Source organism: Mauremys mutica, chromosome 22 (genome assembly GCF_020497125.1).
Source record: "Mauremys mutica isolate MM-2020 ecotype Southern chromosome 22, ASM2049712v1, whole genome shotgun sequence".
Classification (NCBI taxonomy): domain Eukaryota; kingdom Metazoa; phylum Chordata; order Testudines; family Geoemydidae; genus Mauremys; species Mauremys mutica.
This window is the reverse complement of record NC_059093.1, coordinates 8,360,395-8,382,910: the sequence shown is the minus strand read 5'-3', so window position 1 is coordinate 8,382,910 and position 22,516 is coordinate 8,360,395. Positions and strand designations below refer to the sequence as shown.

Below are 22,516 nucleotides of genomic sequence, written 5' to 3'. Positions count from 1 at the left end.
TGATATAGGAGCGGCCCCACAGGGGCCTCCTCTGCCTGGCAGCAGCCTGTCTAGACTGATGACTGTCTCACAACACCTCCTGCTCCTTACCATTAGATGGGGCTTATAGGAGAAGCAGAGGGCTCCCCTCTTATACAGCTGTACTGACAGGGCCGGTGCAACCATTTAGGTAACCTAGGCGGTCGCCTAGGACACTAGGATTTGGGGGGTGGCATTTTCTTCGGCAGTGACCGCGGCGGCTGGATCTTCGGCTGCCCCGGTCGCTGCCGGTATTTAGGCGGAGGGAGCTGGGGCAGGGGAGTACCGGGAGGGCCGCCTGCAGCAAGTAAGTGTGTGTGGGGGGCAGCACGCAGGGGAACTCCCCGCCCCAGCTCACCCCTGCCCCGCCTCCTCCCCGAGCACGCCGTCGCCGCTTCACTTCTCCCGCCTCTCAGGTTTGTGGCGCCTAAGCTGATTGGTGCCGCAAGCCTGGGAGGCAAGAGAAGTGAAGCAGCGACGGCGTGCTCGGGGAGGAGGCGGGGCAGGGGTGAGTTGGGGCGGGGGGATGCCTCAGGGCGGAGGGTGGGGAGCTGCTGCAGGGAGGGTGGGGCGCCTCAGGGCGGGAGGGGAGGAGCTGCCGCAGGTGGGGGCTCAGGGTGGGGGCTCGGGGACAGGGGAGGGCACAAGGTGGAAGTTTCACCTAGGGCGCGAAACATCCTTGCACCGGCCCTGAGTACTGATAAAAGAGTGACAATCCCAGAGCTTGGGAACCAGATGTGCTGATACCAGTTGGCATTGGAAGCCAAGTACAATGGTAGTCAGTAGGGACCAGGAACCAAATGATACTGACAGGGATTAAGAGCCAGCCATACTGATGCTCAAGAGCACAGGGAACTAAGTGAGCCAGGCGCCCAGTAGGCCTAAGAACCAACTGGGGTGTGGGGACTGATAGTCGCTGGGTTTGAGAAACAATTAAAACAGCCATTGCTGGGAGTGGAGACCAATAGGAATGGTAGTTCTTGGGACGGGGACACCATTACATCAACTTGTTTGGATTAGGGACTAAGGGGAACAGTCATGAGCCGGGACTATCTCTCATTGCGTGTACGTACAGCACCTGATCTTCTTCGCGTCATCTTGGTGTGACGGTACATAAAAGAATGCTCACTGGAAGGAGGAACGCTTGGACTAGAAACCACACTATGAAACCACCACCCCCTGAATACAAAGTTACCTGACATTTGAAGATCCTAGCAGCTTGGGCTTTGCGCTCAAGATTTAGGTTACCAGCTGAGCTCTAGAAGGGCTTCTTTACTACTCATGCAGTTGCCAATCATTTATATTGAATTAATTAGGACTAGGACCGAATGGACTAGTCCACTGTGGAATGGTATTGACTACAGTTAGGAACGATGGAGTGGGCTCTGAGCGTGAACTGGAATGATATTAGCACAGGGAGGAGACTGTGTGTGGAATGTTTCTCTTTCTGACACCTCCTTTCACACTCCAGCTCTTCACACCATTTCCCCTCCTCACTCTCAGTGTTGTCACCCATCCGTTTCGTTCTCCCTCTCCTACGTTTGGATCATCCTTCCTACACACTTGGCTCCATCTGTTTCCGTCTGTCTCCCACCCAAATACATAGACACACAGCACGCTTCAGCTCTCGGCTTTCCTGGCACGCATGCACCCAGGCATAAATATTCATAGAAATTATAGAATCAGAGAATCATATGGGCTGGAAGGCGCCTCCAGTTAATCATCTGGTCCATCCCCCTGCATCAAGGCAGGATAGATTTCATTATCCCTAAACCATCCCTACTTGATAGGTGTCTGGGCTCATCTGAGCTATCCCTCACCTTGCTTGGTGGCTTGTTTTCAAGACCCGCTGGACGGTAAAGCATTTTAGCCTGGCTTCCCCCCTGCTTTTACTTAAGCCCACTGCCTCTTGTTCAGCACAGTGCATGGGAATCTAGCCACATGATGCCCGTTAGTGATAACAGGAGCTGTAAAGTTAAATCCAATCAGCCACGTTACAAAATATACCCCCTCCACTTGTTGCATTCACACAATCCCCTTCTCCTTGTCTCACACATGCACTCCGTCTTCCTCTCCCCTTAATGCACACAGTCACTCCCCCTTGTGACACATACACATGTCTCATATCCCTCTCTGTGTGTGACTCTGCAGCTCTCTCTCTGGCTACTGCAACAGCCTGCTCCACTTTTGCCCAAACTAGATCTTCGTGTGGGGCGAACTGGGGTGGCTATACAGATCTGCGCTGATTTCCCCAGCTGAGACACCAACCCACTTTGTTACAGAGTATTTCCGCCTCAGGAAAACATGGTCGGTTTGGTTTGGTTTTTTTAGATTTGCCATCTTTTTTTTTTTTAGAATTGAATTTCCATCCTCAAGACTCGCAGAGGGGCCAGTGGAAAGTTTCTTTAAGGAATGGCTTAACTTTCAGCTCTTGGTTTATGCTACCAAAGCCTGTGGCTGCATTTAAAGCCTGCGGCCTTTACTCACACAAGCAGTCCTTGTTCATGCAAGTAGTCACACTGGGTAAGCAGGTATTGCAGGATCCGTCGCTTAGAATCTCATCCAAAGCCCACTGAAATGAGTGCAAAGACTCCCATTGTCTTCTAAGGCTTTGGATCAAGTCCTTCGAGTAAGGCCTAAGTTATAAGTTATAAATGATGCTTTTACCTATCCCTAACACCTCTTTATCCCAGCTCATCCAGGGGAGGAAGGATGGTCTTGTGGTTAGAGCCCAGCTTTCCGCATCGGGAGATCAGGTGTCTCTGTTACTGGTTCTAAAGAGTGGTGCATCTCAGGGTATGGCGTGTGAGAACCCCCTTAGTGTTTGTGTCTGTTTCTCATTCTACAGAATCGGTGCCACTGGTGGATTAAGCCTTTTTCATCGCACACGTGTCAGAGCAAGGTCTTGTTGTCATCTGAAGTTTGGGTTTCTGGAGGGATCCTAGATCTTGCCAGCACCTCTCCCCAACTTTATAAATCCTCCTCCATCCCCCTGAGCTTGTGGTTCCACCAAACACCACCAAGACGGAGCAGATCTGCTGCCATTAACATGACACTACATGCAGGGGAGAGGAGCTGAGAAAACGTCTTACCAGATTAGTGAAGATATATGTGTAATAGGCTGACGCCATTCCCAGTTCAGCTGCCTGTGAAGGAGAGGAAAGGAGATTAGGCTAGAGAGTGACAATCTTCCATCTCAGCAGCAGTACTGGGGGAGCCTGTATCAGATTTGCTTTTCATATCTATCACTTTGCACGAAGGACTCTGCTTATCCTTTTAAAAGCCATAAAGGGTAGCACCCAGAAGCATAGTTTGGCCTATTAAAGTAAAGACAGGGGATCTGCTTTTTCAGACGTGCTAAGCCATTGCAGCTCCCACTGAAGTTAATGGAAGCTGCAGGTTATTATGAATTATTACTTAGTTCTATTTCAGTTGTGCCTATGGACCAAAACTGGCCCCACTGTACAAACAAATAACCGAAAGATTCATTGATTTTTTGAAATCCCAGATCATTATGACCATCTAATTCGATCTTGTGCATAATGAAGGACAGAGGATTCCTCCCTACATCCAGCTCTAATCCAGGATTTAGACAATTCATCACAGGTGAATCAAGACAAAGGGAACTGGGATGGAAGACATAACAATCGAAACGGGGCCATTTGCATAAATTACTAGCAACAATGGTTTTAACAGTCCACGGTTGCCAGATGACGTGCTGAAGATCAAACCCAGAGTGTGGTCTTTACAAGATTCAATTCTAATGTCAGGCCTGGTCTACACACAGATTTGGTACCGGTGTAACTATGTTGGCTAGGGACGTGAGTTTTTTTAAAAAAATCAATATATTTCTACTGGTACAACCCCTAGTGTAGACACAGTTATACCAGTATAAAAGGTGTCTTATACCAGAACAGCGTATTTCCCTCCCCATATGGAATAGAATCTTTATACTGGCATTACTGTGTCCACACTAGGTGGGATTGCATGAGGTTAGCTACATCGGTAGAATTAAAGCAGTACAATTTGTGTGCACAGACAATCTGTAAGGGAAGGAATACACAGTGATGTATTGTTGGGTAAAGTAAAGAGACACTGCTGAAAAATAATTCTGCATGGCAATTTTCATCCTCTTGTATCAGGTGGCCTGGCACCCCTGCCTGTTTCACTCCTCTTCCAGTTTCAATTAAATCCATTGTTTGTTTTGCCCTGTAATGATCCAACCATTGAACAGGCTCAGATTTGCAATGTGCAAATCATCCCGAATGATTTTCGGGGAGCTCCTCCACTTCCCTTCTTTTCTCTGCCCCCCAGCTGGAGGCTGTTGGTGTCAGGAAGTGGGGGGATGAAACAAATACAGAGGTGGTAGCCAGGGGCGGCTCTAGAAATTCCGCCGCCACAAGCAGGGCTGCACGCCGCGCCGCTAGCGCCGCCCTTCCCTGCGGCCGGGGCAGAAGTGTCTGCGGGCAGTCCCGTGGTCCCGCGGCTCTGGTGCAGCATCCGCAGGCATGCCTGCGGGAGCTCCGTCCGAGCCGCGGGACCAGCGCGCCCACCGCAGTCATGCCTGCGGGACCTCAAGCGGAGCCGCGGGAAGAGGGGACCCTCCGCAGTCATGCCTGCGGCAGGTCCACTTGTCCCGGGGCTCCGGTGGACCTCCCGCAGGCATGACTGCGGAAGGTCCGCCGGAGCCAAATGCCGCCCTGCCAGGACAATGCCGCCCCACGCGCCTGCTTGGCGCGCTGGGGTCTGGAGCCGGCCCTGGTGGTAGCACTCCTGGCCTGATTAACCAGCAGTAGGTAAAGTTTCAAAGCAAGGCAGACAATGCTGCTCCCCGCAAACATCCTGTCCTCACCATGGAGGAGTCCTCACTGCTTTTCCCACTCCCCTTTCTCAGTCAGATGCCTGTGATCAAAGAAACATAGCAGTGTAGGGCGGAAGAGATCATCTAGTGTACCCCGCTGTGCTAAAGCAGGATTAAGTATACCTAACCCCCTTCCTGACATGTGTTTGTCTCATGTGTACTATTCCAGAGCTTAACTACCCTTGGAATTAGGAAGTTTTTCCTACTATCTATTATAAATCTTCCTTGCTGCAGATCACGCCGATTACACCTTGTCCTACTCTCAGCGGACCTGGAGAACAAGTAATCACTATCCTCTTTATAAAGCCCTTAACATATTTGAAGACCATTATGATGTCCCCCCTGCAGCCTTCTCTTCTCTAAACGAAACATGCCCAGTTCTTTCAACCTTTCCTTGCAGGTCATGTTTTCTAACCGTCTTATCATTTTTATTGATCTTTATGAACATAACAAATCTACAGCCTCCACTGATGCACGAACGGCTGGCGTGATGCCTCCTCTGCAGGGAAAATGAAAAGGAGATTTTGTAGCCTGGTAGCTATTTGCTGGGACCCTTTGCTGATAAGCTGAAAGCTGGAAAATGAAGTACAAAAAGACGGGGGCGGGGAGGGGAAAGCAGAGGAACTTTAACATTACCACCACTTAGGACTTATGCACAACATGTGAGGATAAGAGCCGCAAAACACTCTGGACTACCTCTACTCCCCCAACATTGACATACCATTGACTTCAGTGGGAGCAGAATTTGGCGAAGGCTGAGTGCTTTAAAAATCCCGTCCCAAGAACTAGGAAGTGCTTTACAGACACTTCTGTGACACAGACAGGAGCGCTGCCAGCTTTTCTGGTGCCCCAGGCGGCGGAAGGTCCCGCCCCCGAAATACCACCGACGACCGGGGTGGCCGTCACCCCTCAAATGTTAGTGTCCTAGGCGACCGCCTAGGTCACCTAATGGGTTGCACCGGCCCTGGACACAGATCAATAGGACAGCGGTATCACCTGTCTTTTACAGATGGGGAAAGGGAGACCATGAGAACATACCTTGCCTAAGAACACACAGCAAGTCAGTGGCAGAGAGAAAACTAGATCCTCCAGACCATCAGCAATGTGCTCTGACCACTGCCTCCCACCACCAGACCACAATGCCTCTCATCTTCTGACCGCTGCACAACACAGTTTTCATATCTAGAGAGAGCAGCCATGTCTGCTCTCCCTGTGACCGACTCTGAAATCAGGAAGTGTTATTTCAAGGGAAGACAATCAAAGAAAGCAACAAGCCTTCTCCTTTCCTCCATTGAGCTCATCCATTTAACATACCTATTGGCAAAGCTAGGGCAGGCTGCCTATATAAGAAGCAACCGTGTGCCTCTAGACCATATGGGGAAGGGAAGATATGAGAAATTGTCGCTTCTGCCTCATTGACCAAAGGTAGCAGAGACCAAGAGAAGGGCTGGTAATACAGGGTTTGATCCAAAGTCTTTTACAAGTAATGTCAGTCTTTCTGTTTGGATTGAGCCCAAAGGAGGAAACTGTTTTATAATCATTATCTTCGCCCATTGTTCTGCTTGCTCTCCCAGTATACAGAGAAATAACTTCCAGTTTCACCAGTAGCAAGAAGTTCATAAATCATAAGAGCCTTGTTCACTTCCCTTCCTCCTTGGAATCCTCTGCACAGGGCGACTGCATTAAATGTTATTGAATTGCTGCAAAATCTTCTCAATCTTTGACATCTTCATCGGTCACGGCCTGAGAATCCCCCAGAGATGGGAAGGGAGAGAGAGTGTGTCTAAAAAGCCACTGTGCTCTGTAGCTGTGGAAAATTACTATGGCAACAGGCTGAGGGGATAGCCCTCAGTAGTGAGAGAGCTCATTCAAATCCTTTATTAACTCAGAGACGAAATATATAAATAAATACAAGTCCACCCCAACCTGAACCCTCGTCTTTGATTTCCTGCACATAAGAAGCTTCAGAGGGGTTAGTGAAATAACAAAAATCAAAAGAGGAAAGTGGTTCCTCAGTGAAAACGACAATGTTGCCTTTACATGTGCAATTAGAACGACACCGGAATGGATTGATGAGAGATCCAGCTAGTGTCACTTGTGACAGTACAGACTCTATTAGAAGCCTTAGTCTAATGTCAGTCTCTGGACCGAAGTCTGACATCTGTACCAGCAAAGATTAGCAAGGGGAACATTTTGAATGGACGCTCATCAGCCGTCATGCCTCATGTCCCAAGAGTAGCTATCTACAATTGAAATTCTGCCACTGTTTCTTTGCATCCCCAAGGCAACATTCATATTCTTTTCACCACAGTAGTAAAGAAAAGAGAGCCAGAGCTGGTCAGGAATTTTTCAATTTAACATTTTTCATTTGGAAAAGACTGATTTGTTGGAACCGAAACGTTCAGTGGGAAAGGATTGGCTTCAATGAAGCCCCTGTTTGGGGGAAAGTTTCAAAATGTCCCGTTTCCTCATTTTTAAAATGAAAAATTCCATTTTTCAGTTCAAAACGACGTATCATTTTGAAATTTAAGTGAATTTGGGGTGTGTGTGTGTGGGAAATCTAATAAATAATAAATAATTAAAAGGTCAAAATCAAAACAAAATGTTGTGACTGACCCAATCCAATTTTTCTCTCCACATTTTGGTGCACAAACATTTTTGAGACTTCGACTTTTCGTCTCAATTCAGGATAGGGGCATTTTCCGAAATCGTGGAAATTTTCCTGGGATGGGAAAACCATTTCCTGTCTAGCTGGAAACATAACTCACAGGAGAACACGAGCTACAGGTGCCTCTCTGTGCTGATTGACAGCACATCTGAGTCTGTTACAGCTGCAGCGTGGGAGCATGGGTTCTTTAGCTCTGGAGGGCCCCACTTCAATCCCTGATGAGTCAGCCAAGATGGCGGCTGTCATACAAAGTCTCTCCAACTCTGGTAGGTTGGTACCATGGCACACGGTTTCCTTGTGGACAAGATTCTTCGTGGAAACTAGCATGTAGTTGTACCGCCAGTGGGACTGACAGTTGTATAGGACGACCACTAGCCTAATACATCAGGCCAAGAAAACATGCGTTCTGTTCTTGGAGTGAAGATAACACACAGCATCATGGCCCTGATCCAAATCTCACTGAAACCAACGGAGAGTCCCACTGGCTCCAGTAGGCTTTGGATTCGGTTTTGTAGACTCAGATGATTGAATACCACACCTTCTACACTGTCAGGAATCCCTCATCTAGGCCCATTGGGGTCTACTGAGAGATAATCTAGGGAGCCAGAATTTATATCTATTTCATTTGATAATTGGCTAAAAAGCCTCCCATTCCACACAGACTCTGGAGAACTGCACTAAAGTGGAAGCCCAAACTGGATCCAATGTTCAGATTAAACCAAACTCTCTAAACAAACACAACAATTGTTTGGGAGACAATAAAATAAACAAACATAATCAGGTAAAAATAATGAGACAGAGAAACACAACAGAGATGTACTCAGAAAAGAGAGTCCACACTGCCGGCAGACTGATTTTCAAAAGCGCTGAGCTGCCCCTGCTCGAAGTCAATAGGAGCAGTGAGAGTTTGGCACCTTGGATGCCAAGCCAGACACCTCTGGGGCATGTACTCAGAGTATTTAATCTATTTGTTCTACAGCCAGAATCCCAGAGGCAGTGAGCAAACTGTTATCCCCAGGACTTCAGCATCAATCAGTGGAAATCTCCCTGGAGCATAGCTAATTTTCGGCCGCACTGTAGGAATTTTTAAGCTCCGGAACCATACAATGCACATGCAGAAGGATCATTTGGTGGAAGCAAGGCAGTTTATGAAGCTGTAATTTCACAGCTGCCTACCTTCTGGAGGATGATGTGGGACATGGAGGCATTCGCATGGACAATGATGGTGGCAGTTTTGTCGTCTCTGATTTCTTTTAGGAGTGGGGTAGGGTCCCGGCTGTCATCCAGCATCCGGACCGAGAGGGTGTCCTTCGAGATAAGGAACTGACGAAGCAACTTCTCTAGGTTTAAAAGGCCTTCAAATAAAAGAAACACAAACAGATCTTTTGAATCAAGAGTACCCCACCCATGACAACAGCTATCCTCTTCCATAGGAACTCGTCCTTTGCAAACCTGGTCGGACAAATGGTGTAGCAACATGCTGCAAAGCAAAGCAGCCAAATCTATGTCCCAGGGTCTCTCCTGTGACCAGCAGGGGAGAGGAAGAGATGGAGCAATTTGTAATTCTCTGTTGCCATCTGACGGAACAGCCTGCAGCCCTCTCTCAGAGGGAAGATCATCTCGACACAGGGCCTTTCTGAAGGTCATTCTTTACACAGCCAAATAGAGGGGAATGATCACATCCCTCTATCTGCTGGCAATGCCCCTACTTATACAGCCCAACTTTGGTGACAAAGGCACACTGTTGACTCATAGCCAGCTTCTCGTCCACTGTAACCCCTAGGTCTTTTTCTGCAGAACTGCTGCCCAGCCATTCGGTCCCTAGTCTGTAGCAGTGCATGGGATTCTTCTGTCCTAAGTGCAGGACTCTGCACTTGTCCTTGTTGAGCCCCATCAGTTTGAGTATCCCTGATTCACACTATAAGTTCTTTGGGGCAGCGGTTGTCTCACTCTGCCTCTGTGCTTTTTGGCACTTCTGTCATATAAATAACAACAACAAGCATGTCCCTAGCCCAAATACCTTACCATCCAAAGCCGTGATTCGGCAAACCCTTATGTATGCAATGAAGCCAGTAAAACTCCTGGCATGATGAAAGATTAGGTAGCATCCAGCCCTAGCCTGGGCTGGAAAGGGAGGAGTTTGGCTGGTTAGCTTTTTTCAAAGGAGGAATTAAACAAATGGAAACCGGACTAGTTAACTACCAGCATCCCTCCAAAGGAAGCGAACAAAGAACAGATCCCAAACCCAGAGTTTAAGGCCACTGCCCTGGCTGTCAGAGGGGCACTCGGGGTAAGTCTACCCTGTAATAAATCAATAAACCTGTGGCACCGAGTCTCTGAGCCTGGCTCAACGGACTGGGGCTCACGCTACAGGACTAAAAATAGCCGTGTAGACATTCCCACTCGGGCTGATGCTCAGGCCCCAAGGCCGACCTCTCTTGCTTGGTTTCAGAGCTTGAACTCCAGCCCGAGCGGGAACGTCTACACTAATATTTTTGGCACTGTAGCGTGAACCCTGTGACCCCAGGTTACTTGACCCGGCTCTGACTCTTGCTGCCATGGGGTTGTTTTTTGTTTGCAGTGTAGACGTCCCCTCACCGTTCCTGTGTTTCGAGCCCAGCACTCAACTCTTCAACTCAGTGTCATTTTGCCTGCACTCGACCGTTTATTCACCCAGAAAGTCAAGGGCTGGGGAAGCAATACAATGCGGTAGGATGCTAGGCAATCAAGAGGGAGAGTGCTGCTCTCAAGAACGCCCAACTCTTCACAAAAGGCAACAAAGCGATGCATTAAAGAGATAAAGCCTAGATGAGTGGCGTCTCATTCCTGGAGAGGTTTTTCAGTAAACCAGTGTGCATGCACTGAGCGCTTTACCGTGGGGTGCCCCCTGCCTTTCCTCCTGAATCCAGGAGGAACTCAGCTGAGGACTAGAGCAACTGCAGTCAGCAGGATTTCTCTGGGATGAAATTAACTTCCTAGTCTATTTCTTCATGGAGGGTGAAATTCTAAGAGGCCGTACACACCACCTGAGTGTTATTTTATGGGTTTAAGTGGGACCTAAGTGTTGTCTAAGCTTTGTGCCAGGTCTCTGAACAGCTTAGTTTCCTCCACACCTGCAATCTCCTTTCCTACCAAGGAGCTTCCGGCAATAACTGTTGGTTATTATTAAGCACGTATATTGCGGTCGTGCCTAAAGGCCAGCCAAGAATAGGGTCTCATTGTACTGGCACAGAGAAGTAGATGGCCCCTGCCCCAGACAATGTACGATCTATAGAGAAGCCAGACACAGGTTGGAGGGAAAGGATGGAAGTACAACTACTCTGCTATTGTTTAGGCAAACTCCGAACCGGCGCTCACACAAGAAAGATTTGAGAAGCACCTTCACTCACCACGATGCCATTAAGCCCTCAGAAAAGGACGCTTTTGCGTGTCCTTTGTCTTTCTAAAAGTGGTCCAGTTTGACAGCAATTATGCATTTCTCTTGGTTAAGAAAAGGACAACGAGGAGGACAACGCAAGTTCCCAAGCTGCTGCTACCAACCTGAGCTGATTTTAAACCAGTGGCCTGGTGGTGAGCAGACCTCTGTCTCATTAACTGATGCCCCAGCACTTTAAATCACAAGAGCTGGCACGGAGTCATGGGAGGATAATCCCAAGACTACGGGGAAGTCCTGGGTGTGTTATTTCTTTGGAAGGAGTTCCTAAAGCAAACATGAATGATTTTGTATTATTAGCATTGCAGTAGTGACAGGAGGCTTTAACTGAGATTGTGGCCCCCTGGTGCTTGGAATCGTACGTTACAGGCAGAGACCACCCTCTGCCCAGAGAGATGTGCAGTATAGGCAGGACAAAGGAAAGATTATCACCCCCATTTTACAGGTGGGGGAAAGTGAGGCACAGAGAGATTCTTGCCCAAGGTCACATGTGGAGCCAGGAATTGAACCCAGACCTTCTGAGTCTCACGCCGGTGCCTTAACAACAAGACAATCCACCGTCTCAATGACTGGATTTGGCCCCACGACTCCCCTCTGCCGTAGGTCAGTGTCATTAGCCCCATGTGGGAAATAACTTAGCCATCATCACACAGGACTAGAACTCCCATCTCCCGATTCCTAGCCAGTAACTGAACAACATCCCCCCCGTAGCATAGCAGGGGGACTCTCATAGGAGAGCCCTGGGTGTTTGAAGAATAACAGTCACTAGGCATCTACAAAGCAACACCAAGACCACCAGGAAACATTTAAACTCTTCCTGCAAGGAGCGGCCGTAGGGTATGAGAACTCCCCTCCCTGCCGGCTTCAGAGGCAAGGCTAATCACTCCAGGACGGGAGGCAGTGCAGGCTGGCGGAAAGGGCACTGGTGTCTACTCCCAGCACGGCTACTGACTTGCTGGGCGGCCTAGAGTGAGTCATTTCACTGCTCTGTGCCTCAGTTTCTCATTCTCTCTCTCTCGCCTGCAAACTCCTTGGGGCAAGGCCTGTCTCTCACTCTGTCTTTGCATAGTGCCTAGCACAACAAGGCCCCAGTTTCAGCTGGGGCCTCAATGCGCTATGAGAACCCATAATAAGGACTTCATGGTGCAGGATGCTGGCGCATGAAGGGTTAAAGCCAGCTTCTCCTGTCTGCAGAGAGACAGGCCTGAGCTGCACATCAGACTAAATCAAGTGACTTTCGCTCTCCCTCCCTGTGGACTCCAGGAACGCATTAGCCTCGCTCAGGATGCATCTGCCCAGATCAATACCAAATACAGCAGGACTGCAAGTCCTGGGGGAGGGGGAGGAGGAAGCCTGCCTTATTGCAAGCTGGTTAAAGATGTGGAGACGGTACTCAGGGGAGCCTCTTGCATGGCACACTGTCACGCTCGGGCTCCATCTCGAGCAATGACAGCGGGAAGGTAGCAGGACTCCTGGCAGGTGGGTGCAGAGCTCACGCTGGGGTTTTCAGCTCCGTGTTCCAGGTGAATGAACACATATAGAGGTGGAAGAGGCAGGGGCCCCTCCTCCAGCTCAAACCCTGGGGCAGGCATTGGTCGCAGACGCTCCATGCAAAGCGTTGCAGAATAGGATTCTCTCGCACACGCAGCTGGATTGGGCACTTACAATCTGTCCACAACCCAGGGCAGCACCTCCCGAGCTGCCCTCCCCCAGGAATGCCTTAGAGGGAGTCATTTGCTATTGCTGCATCTCATACTCTGCTGGGCAGCCCACGGGTGGGGAGTGGAGCCAAGGGAGCGAGGTCGATTGACACCAGGGTCTGCCCCCCACCATGTGCAGAAATTCCCCGGGAGAGAAAGAAAGGCCAGCAGGACACGCTGGAATTTTCTAGTGTGTGTCTAATTTCAGCCCCGCAAAATAAAATTAGATCCTGCTCCTTAATTCTGCAGGCCGTGTGTCTCAGCCATGCATTAATGAGGCAGATTGAAAAGCATCCCCTAACGCAGCCGCTAAATGGAACAGCAAGTCACATCAGACCCTCATTTCGTCTCTCTTGATTAGTTTTTCCATTTTTATCCCTCCCAGCCCGCCCCACCACCCTCCACTAGCGCTCCCCCTACCCTAGCCTTTCCCGAGGCCTGCTCTATCCCGTCACTGCAGGCAGACAGCGGTGGAGACTCTCTGGGCCAGTTTCTAAACCAGATCAGGCACCACGAGGGGGGTGAGGAGGCTCGGTGCAGACAGCTGATTTCCTCTCCTCTGACTCGAGGGAATTATCATTCCCAGCATGTTATCTCCTGCCCATAGCCCCATCGGTTCACACCTTCCCCACCTCTCGGAGTGGGGAGGGAAGATTCTGTTATCTGAAGAGATTCCCTTTTTGTTCCAGTGACACGAGAAAGAGGACTGCCTGCCGCTGACAGACTGACACTTTAGAAGGCTGTTTTACAGGCCAGACATGAGCAAGGACTTGTAGACCCCTCCCGCCAACTTTGAATAGCATAAATGAGAACCACCAAGCGTGGAGAGGCATGAGCAGACGTGGACGCAGTCTGCGCCATTCACCAAGGCTCCTCTGGGAGCGGCAGAGCCGGAATGTCTCCCAAACCAAGCACGGTACCCACTCTGAGCTTGTGGCTGGGAACTTAGAGGCAGCTTCGTGTAGGGCAGTGATACTCAGACCTCAGGGGTTCAGGAGCCAAATTAGTGATCAGCATTACCCAAAAGAGCCACAGTAGGGTGAATTCTTTGTTTCATTTACTATAGTACTAGACATTCATATTATTTAAAGAGTACGAGAGGGGAAATATTTAGTTTTTATATATAGTATTATTATTTTATCAACTACAAGTGGTTAATAACACAGTAAAAGCCTCCCACTTGGTTAGTACAGGTCTGTCACATCTTAGGCGCATTTAACATGCGCAATTTCAGCTTTACGCAATCGGCAAAAACAAGAAAAAAACACCAAAAAAAGAGACCAATAACACTTGAAATATTGTAGCTATAGTGTGGGCGATTCCGCCCGCCATTACACTCAATGTAATTTTGACTCTATGCGATTGTCGCTTTACGTGCTGACAACGGAACGTAACCCCAGCGTAAGATGAGACAGACCTGTCATTAAATCACACAATGTTTTAACATCATGTGCTGCAAGGAGACATATTAAAGAGCCACTTGCAGCTCGCGGACCACAGTCTGAGTATCGCTGCTTTAGTGGCTAGAGCAGGTGAGTGGGACTCGGGAATACGACAGCCAATAATGGAGTTTTCAGTCCGGGGCCTGAAACGACTGAGCCGAAAAAATTCCGGTCAATTCAAACGGAAAGCCTTCTCCGCTCCCCGCCCCCCCGTAAATTGTTGTTTAAATAAAAACTTGAAAAACAATTGTTTTAAGTTGATTCCAAATGATTTGGGGGTGGAGGTGGGGGAGTTTTTTCAAGTCAACTATTTTTTCACACGTCCCCTCTCCCTTTATTTTTAATTGGCCAAATGTTGATTTGAATCAAAATGGTCGAAACCAAACGTTTCCGCTTTAAAACTATTTTTTTGTTCAACTCAACCTTTTGCTAAATTCAGCTCGGAGTCGAAAAATAGGTTTGGGGACCTGAATTTTTTTTTTTCCCGATGAAAAAACTGTTAGTTGAAATATAGTCACCCAGCTCTACTCCAGAGTCCGGAGCCTTGCTGACCCACTTTCCCCATCAGACAATGGTGACAATAGTGTTTCCCCATCTCTGTGATCAAGGGCTATTGGAGAAAGCAGGATCTGGGCATGCACATGTATCCATGCAGGCAGTTCATTCCCTACACTGTAGTATTCAGCTACAACCCGGACCTGAGCAGAGGATGATGGCACAGGGATGCCTTGGCCCCAGAGGACCACTGGGGAGGTGCCACCTGCAGGCTCTCTTCCCTGTGCACTCCCCGAGGGTGAGCCGTTTGCACCAGCATTATGCTGGCACAGAATGATTTTGGCTTGAGCGCGCAGCGGTAGTAATGAGCACATAGGGTTTGATACGAATTGTGCACACGCTGGTAGGCGTCCGTGTGGCCTCAGGCATAGCGCCTGCTCCTTTGCTTTGAGCCACCCCTGGTTCTTGGACTGAATGAAGCAGCTTGCCTTGTTTTCCCTCTCACTGCCACCGTGCAGATCACAGCTTGTACAACACATGGTCGGGATTGTGATAGCAACAGCGATCTCCGCCCACCACAGATCGGAGCTGGAGCTGTGTCCTATTTGCCGCGGGTTTTCTAAAAACATGCAGCGCCTTCCAGGTTAGGGCGAATTATCCCTCGCAACCTCTCAGACATAGGGAAACCAAGTCACGGGGCCGGAGTCTGCTCCCAAGTGCACTGGCGTAACTCCATGGACTGCGAGAGAGTGTTACTTTCTGTTCACTCCAGCATAGCTGACAACCAACCCCCAGACGGGACTTTTCCAGGGTGAGTCGGTAGCAAGACCGGGAATAGAACCCAGGAGTCCTGTCACACAGTCCTGCATTAAACCAAACAGCTCAGACTCTCTGCTCCTTGGGCAGGAGTTTCTAGCTATCGCACCCAAACAAACAGCATTGTCCCTCAAAATGGAATTTCCTTATCAAGTAATGGCCAGATGGTGTGCGGTCCTGGCTTGGCCAGAAAGGAGTATGCAAAAAGCCCTGCCCTTCCATGCACTTGCTCAAGGACAGTGGCTAATAGCAGTCTCTGTGCTTGGGGTCTGGCTTCTGCTCCCCCCCACGGAGAAAGACTATGGTCCATTCCTGTCCTCTGTGCCAGCATAATGGCTAGTGCAAAGAGCAGGATGAGAGAATTGTAGCTGCATGAGGTACCCTCTCTCCAGGGCTCCTCCTACTGAGGCCTTGTGGCTAAATGTCACGCTAGCCCTAAGGGGTAACTTCCTGGAGCCAGCAATTGAGTTATCCAGCAGTCCCTGATTAAAGCTATCCTGATTGATTCAATTAAGGGTGGACGTTGAATTATTTAACACAAGCCATTTGGTTCCTGAGATTCTTCGATCCAGTTAAATGAAGGATCAAATTAACCAGGGACTGAATTAAGTGGGAGGCACCTGAGTGTGTCGGCTTGTGGATGGGCAGGTGCAGTCAGAGGCCTGGTTATGGGTCTGTGTGTTCCCGAGCGTGTGTGCATCGCACCGTGTGTCGCCGGGGGAGATAAGGAAAAGCTGCACACGAGGTATAAAAAAGATGATATGAAAAATAGGCTCATGGCAATGTTAAAGGTACAGCAGGAAAAATCAGAGTAAAAAAAAATACCAGAGTTAAGGCTGAAGCAGTAACATCAACGCAGTGTCGCTAGACACCTTGGGCCAGATCCTCAGCTGACGAAAATTGGAGTCAATGGGGATTTTGCTGATTTACACCACCTGAGGATCTGGCCCTCAGTGGGTGCACAATTTGGGAAGAGGGTGCAAGGACCCTTCTTGCATCCATGCTGGAGCAGGTCAGAATGGAAGTCCTATTGCTCTCCTGAATGCAAGGACAGATCCAGGCTGCTAGCTTACATTCGGCTGGCACCAGGCTTCTCCCTCAGGCATTGTGCAGATGCACACTGCCCCCTCAGCTCCCACTACTGCAGTGCACTCCTTCCTCACCCCCTACAGCAGGCTCCTTTGTACTGGAACACTTCAGCCCTAATGCATCCAGCTACCCCTTTGAAAAGAAAATACCACGTGCTAATGGGAACCCTTAGCCAGGTCATGTCCCGAGGTCTGGTGAGCTTAGCTGCAATCTTAATGATATTACCTGGAAAGACACAAGCATGTGAGGGCATGGCAGCGAAAGGACGGTGCATGCATATAAAGGGATGGTGTGTGCATTAGAGATGAGCCAGAGCTGCAGAGTTTGGATCTGAACTTCCCCATGGTTTGTGGGTGGGTGTTCGGACCCAGATGTCTCGTGTGGGCCCATCCACATTCTGCACAAAAGTCAGATTTCTAAGCCTGCACTCATGCTCAGAGACGCACCTGTCAGTAACCACCCAGATCTACATGCCCGCACGCTAACATCGAAACACCTGGGGCTCAGTTCCCCTCCCGCTGACTCCAGCCTAAAATCAGGAGTGAATCCCAGGATGCCAATGGAGTTACACTGGATCACAAAACCAGCAGAGGAGAGAGGCCTAATGCGCGTAGAAGTTATCAGGCAGGCGTAGAGCTGTGCAGTTACTGGGGCATGCCTGGCGGCAGAATCATGCGCAAGTGAGTAAGTCAGCACCCAGGATTGCACAGAACGGGCTGGACGTTAGCGAAATCCAGCATGCACTCGGTTTAGGTCACAGACTGCACGCAAGTCTCATTTCCAAACGGGGCTTTATCCAGAACTGACCTCAGGCTTTTTCCGTTACGGAAACCCATCCATCTCACTATAAAACCAAAAGGCAGCCAACGTCCTTCCCCGAAGCCCTCATCTCTCACAAACTGCTGCTGGAAATGTCTGGACTTGGTTCTAGGTGTGGACCCCAGCTATAGGCCTCTCACTCGCCTCTGATTTCACCAAGTTCCCCTCTTGCCCCGGACAGGACAGACCCTGTCATTAGTAAAATGGATTATTTTAGGCCCCTGTAATCAGAGAAAAGCACAGGCCTCCAGCAGTCGACACTAGCCTTGCCAGTGGGATTTCACCATCTGGTGCTGGACCCTAGGGACATTTTTACACAGCTGGGAGAGGTAAGAGATCTAATGAGAAACAAGTGGGAGCAGCAGGGGCTTCACACAAACGGAGGTGACTTACATTCAGCTTTGGCGCAGATGAGGCAGGCAGTGGTGCAATTGAAGAAGTTCAGGATCCCAGCTACGGCCACGCTGATGTCGGTGTTGCTGGGGTGGAGGTTCAAGGTAGTGAATCGCTGGAACTGGAACTTGAGGAATTCCTCTGGGGCGACTTTGAAATGAGGGACCTGGAAAAATTAAAAAGAACAGAAGACACCACAAGAAAGAGAGAAGGGTCGACTGCAGAAGATGCATTTCTCCAGTAAAAAAAAACAGTCAACCCAGTGCCACCTGGGAAGCAGGTGAGAGAAAAGACATCCCAGTAAAACTACGCAGAATATTCTACTGAATGGAGGAGACAATGGATGGAAGCATGAGCACCCATGGGAAAAAAATAGTGGGTGCTCAGCACCTACCAGTGACAGCTGATCGGCGGCGCTCCTGATCAACTGTTTGGCGGCTGCGGGAGGTGCTTGGGGGAGGGCAGTGAGTGGGGAGGGCTTTGGGAGAGGGGTTTGAGCAGGGGTGGGAAGAGGTGAGCGAGGGCGGAGCCTCAGAGGAGGGGGTGAAGCAGGAGTGGGAAGAGGCGGAGTGAGAGTGGGACCTCAGGGGAAGGGACGGAGTTGGGGTGGGATCTTGGGGTGGAGCGGAGTGGAGCACCCCGGGGTAAAAATAAAAGTCAGCGCCAGTGGATGGAATCCTAAATGTGTTTTTGCTCTTGTGGATCCTGAGACGGAGAAAGTCACAGCAGCAAGAAGCGTCTGACTTGGAACGATGGGGAGAAATGGACCAGGGAGTCCCCAGCTGAGACCCTTAAAGAAAGTCTAGCAGCAAGAGCCTTGCTGAAACCTTTAGAAGAGACCGAAAGAAGAACAACGTGACCCCATGTTGGTGCATCTCGGGAGAAGGAGAAACCGACGCAGCAGCCCAAAGCTTTGCGCTGTTTGATCTGCGGAGAAGTAACAGGCTAATCCAAAGGGATCAGAGCTACGAGTCCTAATAATATTTCATTTGCCATTCATAAACGGGAGTGGAGGCAGCACTGAGACGCTGCATGCCAGGGAATATGGACAACATGGGGCCAAGGAGCCCATGGTCCACATGGAACGGGAGCGATGGGAGACCAGCAAGGATGAGGGTTAGCAGAGAATGGATTTGTTTGTTTGTTTGTTAACAGCATGGATTATTTGGAAGAAACGGAACAGAAAACAGGGAACATCTGGTTCTGCTTCATTAAAGCAGTGTCAAGTCCTCTTTGCTTCCATTAGCGGCACTTCCAGAAGCTATCACCCCACGCCTCTGATCCGTCTCCTCCTGGGGAAGGCTGTTAGAGGGCTGCGATGGCTGCTTTTATTGGAGGCATAAGCTGTTTTGTTAGTAACAGGAAAGTTAAAGAGTAATAAGCTGCTATCTGCCTTGATCTCGCTCCGCAGCCCTCAGCCTGGGCTCCATGAACAGGGAGAGAAGCAGACTGTACGCCACAGGCAGATTCCTTTAACTAATGTAGACGCGACATCTACAGCCTGGGCTTGTTGATCATTCTCTGAAGCCAGATGGAGTCTGAGGCTCCTGGGAATGACGATTAATGAGGCAGAGAGATGCGCAGACAGAGGTGTACACTAGACCTCACCACAAACATCTGCAGGGTGCGATCCCCAAAGAGGCGGGCCCAAGTCACAAAGCTGAGGGCTGCTCCAATCCACGGCTTTGGGTCGGCCCAAGACAGAAGGTCTAATTCTTGTCTCCTTTCAGGTGGCTTTATGCCGGCGTATCGCCAGTGACTTCAGCACGGCGGTCTTTAGGTTAAAGCACTGGACTGTGACTCAGGAGATCTATCTGCTCCGCCACAGATGCCTTGTGCCCCCCTCAGGCAAGTCACTTCACCTCGGCATGCATCGGTTCCCCATCGTTACAAGAGCACTTCCTTTGCCTGCCTTGCCTGGTTAGACTGTAAGCTTTTCAGGACAGAGGCTGTCTTACTGTACTTAGCACCTGGCACAAAGAGGCCCTGATCTTGGCTGAGGCCGCTAGGTGCTACTGTAAAACAAATAATGACGAGTCATTCCTGATTCATACCAGTGTAAATGAGAGCAGAGAGGATTAGGTTCAACAACCAGACAGATAAGATTGGATCACAACTTCCTAGAATCCCAGTTTTGATTTAGGGCCACCTCTAAAAAGAGGAAGAGAATTGCTTAGGGTGGAACACAGGGAGTCTAGCTAGAAACAACTGGCTGAGATCAGAGAGGCACAGAGTTCAGTGAACATCAGGAAAAAACCTGATGATCTGTTACGGCAGATTGGTCTTTGCCTGGGAAGTGGCAGATGCTTGAGGCAGTTAACCCTGCAATGGATCAAGCAACTAGAAAAGATATTTGGGGGAACAATCCTGTGGTAGCTGAGGGAGTTGGGTCTAGCAGATCTCGTCCAGATCTAATGCCCCTGATTCTAGGCAAATAAAGCAATGCAATTCATTTGCAAATACGAGCTATTTAAAATGTTCCATTTCAGGTGCTCCTACACCATGGAGGCACCAGAGACAGAGTCCAGTAAATGGCTGAAAGATGTTATCAGGCTACGAGGGGATGAACTATAAGAAGAGAACTCAATTTCTTTTCCCCGGAGCACAGACGGATCAGTGTACGCCGGCAGTTGAGGGTTTATAAAATATTAAATCAGAGACATAATCTGGGTGTAGATTAAAAAGGTTTGTATTGGAGAAACATTGCCAAACAGAAAGGGAGTGTAATCTTTCAGGAGGATCGTGCACAAACTAATGACTGCGGGGAGCTTCTGTGCTGAGTTACGTTGGCCAAGCAGGTGCTGGCTTTTGCGACTGTAACTGACGAGGCAGTTCAGGGCTTTTGCTAGAGAAGCTGGAGGGATGGGTAGTGCAGGAGAAAGTGGGAGATGGGGTGAGACTAGCAGAGAAGCAGAAGGAGATGTGATATGAGAGAGGAGGAAGAACAAGGAGTTAAGAGAAGGGAATAGGAAAGATGGGACCCATGCACTAAAATGATAAGTTCAGGTGCACCTTGCTGCAGCCGGTTAGAGGGAGGATGGCCTAGTGGATAAGGCACTGGATTGGAACTCAGAAGATCTGGATTCAAGTGTCAGCTCTGCCACAGACATCGCAGGGCTACCTGGGGCAAGTCGCTTCACCTGTCCTGTGTCTCAATTCCCCAGGTGTAAAATGCGGATAACAGCACTTCCCTGCCTCGCAGCGGTGTTGCGAGGATCAAGTCCGCTAATGATTGTGAGGTGCTCAGATACTAGGGTGATGTGAGGCTGTGTCAGTGCCCTGCTGGGCAGAGAGAAACTGACACAGCAGTAGTTAGACCCACACTGGGGTCTGTGTGTGCATGGCGGGGCAACGGACGGGAAAGCAGCAAGAGGTCTTCCTAGGACTGGTGGAAGAAAAGCAGCAGCCAGACCCTGGAGAGGAAGAAGAAGGAGAAGCTGGAAGCAGAAATGGGTGGAGGAACAGCAGTAAGACCTTGGCTGACATCTGTGGGGGAAGAGAGTGACAGAAAAGCAGAAGACGCCAGCTGGGACCCTAAGAAGGAGAAAGTGACTCAGCAGCGGGACACCTTCCCTGCTGGTTCTGAAGAGGAGGCACTCGCAGCTCTAAGGCAGAAAGTCTAATGGGATCGGAACTAGGGAGGCGAATAATCATCTCATTTGCAGTTAATAAATCAGAGGGGAGATGCTGCCTCGTAGGGCATTCAGATAACATTCAGCAGAGACGGCAAAGTACCCACTCCATCCAGAGCCCGACTGGGAGAGGGGGGGAGAGAACTCTGCCTGAGGGTCTCCAGCAAAGCCTACACTGCCCTGAGTCATATGTATTAGGAAGAGACTAGAGTGGGGAAAAGAGGCCAGGGGAACTATTCTGCACCCCTTCGCCCCCCAAGAGTGGGTTTCCTCCCTGTCCCAGACAGACCAAATTTCATGCCCCTCCAGTATGACCTAGCCGCTCAATGCCCTGTGGACATGTAATGCCACCATCGGGCTATGGGAGCCCTGCAAGGCAGCTCAGTCAGCCTCTCTGACAGCCTTGAGATAGTCCCACCGGTGGGATTTCACTCACCTCTTTCTCCCCGCAGATATTGCTGATAATAGAGCTTGAGGCCGGACTCGACGAAGGTCCCAGGACGGCTACCACCCCTTTCGGAAGAATCTGGCACACTGGGATCACCACGGAGAATTAGAGAGCAGGAGAGGAAACGTGTTAATCAATAGGGGCTTATCCCAGATTCTCAGTCAGTATCGATGGCTACTGTATCTTCTTCCCCATCCCCAGGGGCTGAGTATAAATTCATCCATGCCCCCACACTATGCAGAACCCACTGCCTTTGTACCCAGAACTGCTTGGGGTCATTGCCACCCTGTTCCTCGTAGTTCCTAAGGGGTCAAGTTCCTGACCCACAACACATCTCCTGTTCCCTGGAGCGCCACAGTCCCACTGCCCTATACGCCAGACCGTGCAGCATCCCAAACCTTGTGAAATCCCCACCACCCAAAGCCCATATCACTACCATGGGTCTCCTGTCCAAAGCTCACAGCAAACCCTCCACCCCAATCCCATGGAACCCCCCTCAATAACCCCACTTTCCTGTTATCCCACCACACTCTCTTCCAACCCCAGCCAGAGCCTCGTCCCTCTGCCCCATAACCAGGCCATTTCTCTTTTCAGACTGGACCCTTTTTGGCTCCGCCTGCATTGCTGCAGGGCATCCTTCATTGAAGTTTATGGAAGATACTACAAGGAGGACATTACCCTGGTTAAAGCAACATCGGCAGA

General features: G+C 49.8%; 1 protein-coding gene across 3 annotated transcripts in view; it reads right to left on the bottom strand.

The window, feature by feature from the left end:
- GRIK4 (glutamate ionotropic receptor kainate type subunit 4) overlaps positions 1 to 22,516 on the bottom strand; it is a 305,039-nt gene that overhangs the window by 84,287 nt on the left and 198,236 nt on the right. For all 3 annotated transcript variants that reach the window (XM_044997260.1, XM_044997261.1, XR_006574932.1), the window contains exons 4-7: positions 21,803 to 21,900; positions 17,735 to 17,900; positions 8,724 to 8,902; positions 3,111 to 3,164 (exon numbers count right to left, since the gene is read on the bottom strand). In XM_044997260.1, coding sequence (XP_044853195.1) covers positions 3,111 to 3,164; positions 8,724 to 8,902; positions 17,735 to 17,900; positions 21,803 to 21,900 — 497 coding nt within the window. The remainder of the gene's footprint in view (positions 1 to 3,110; positions 3,165 to 8,723; positions 8,903 to 17,734; positions 17,901 to 21,802; positions 21,901 to 22,516) is intronic.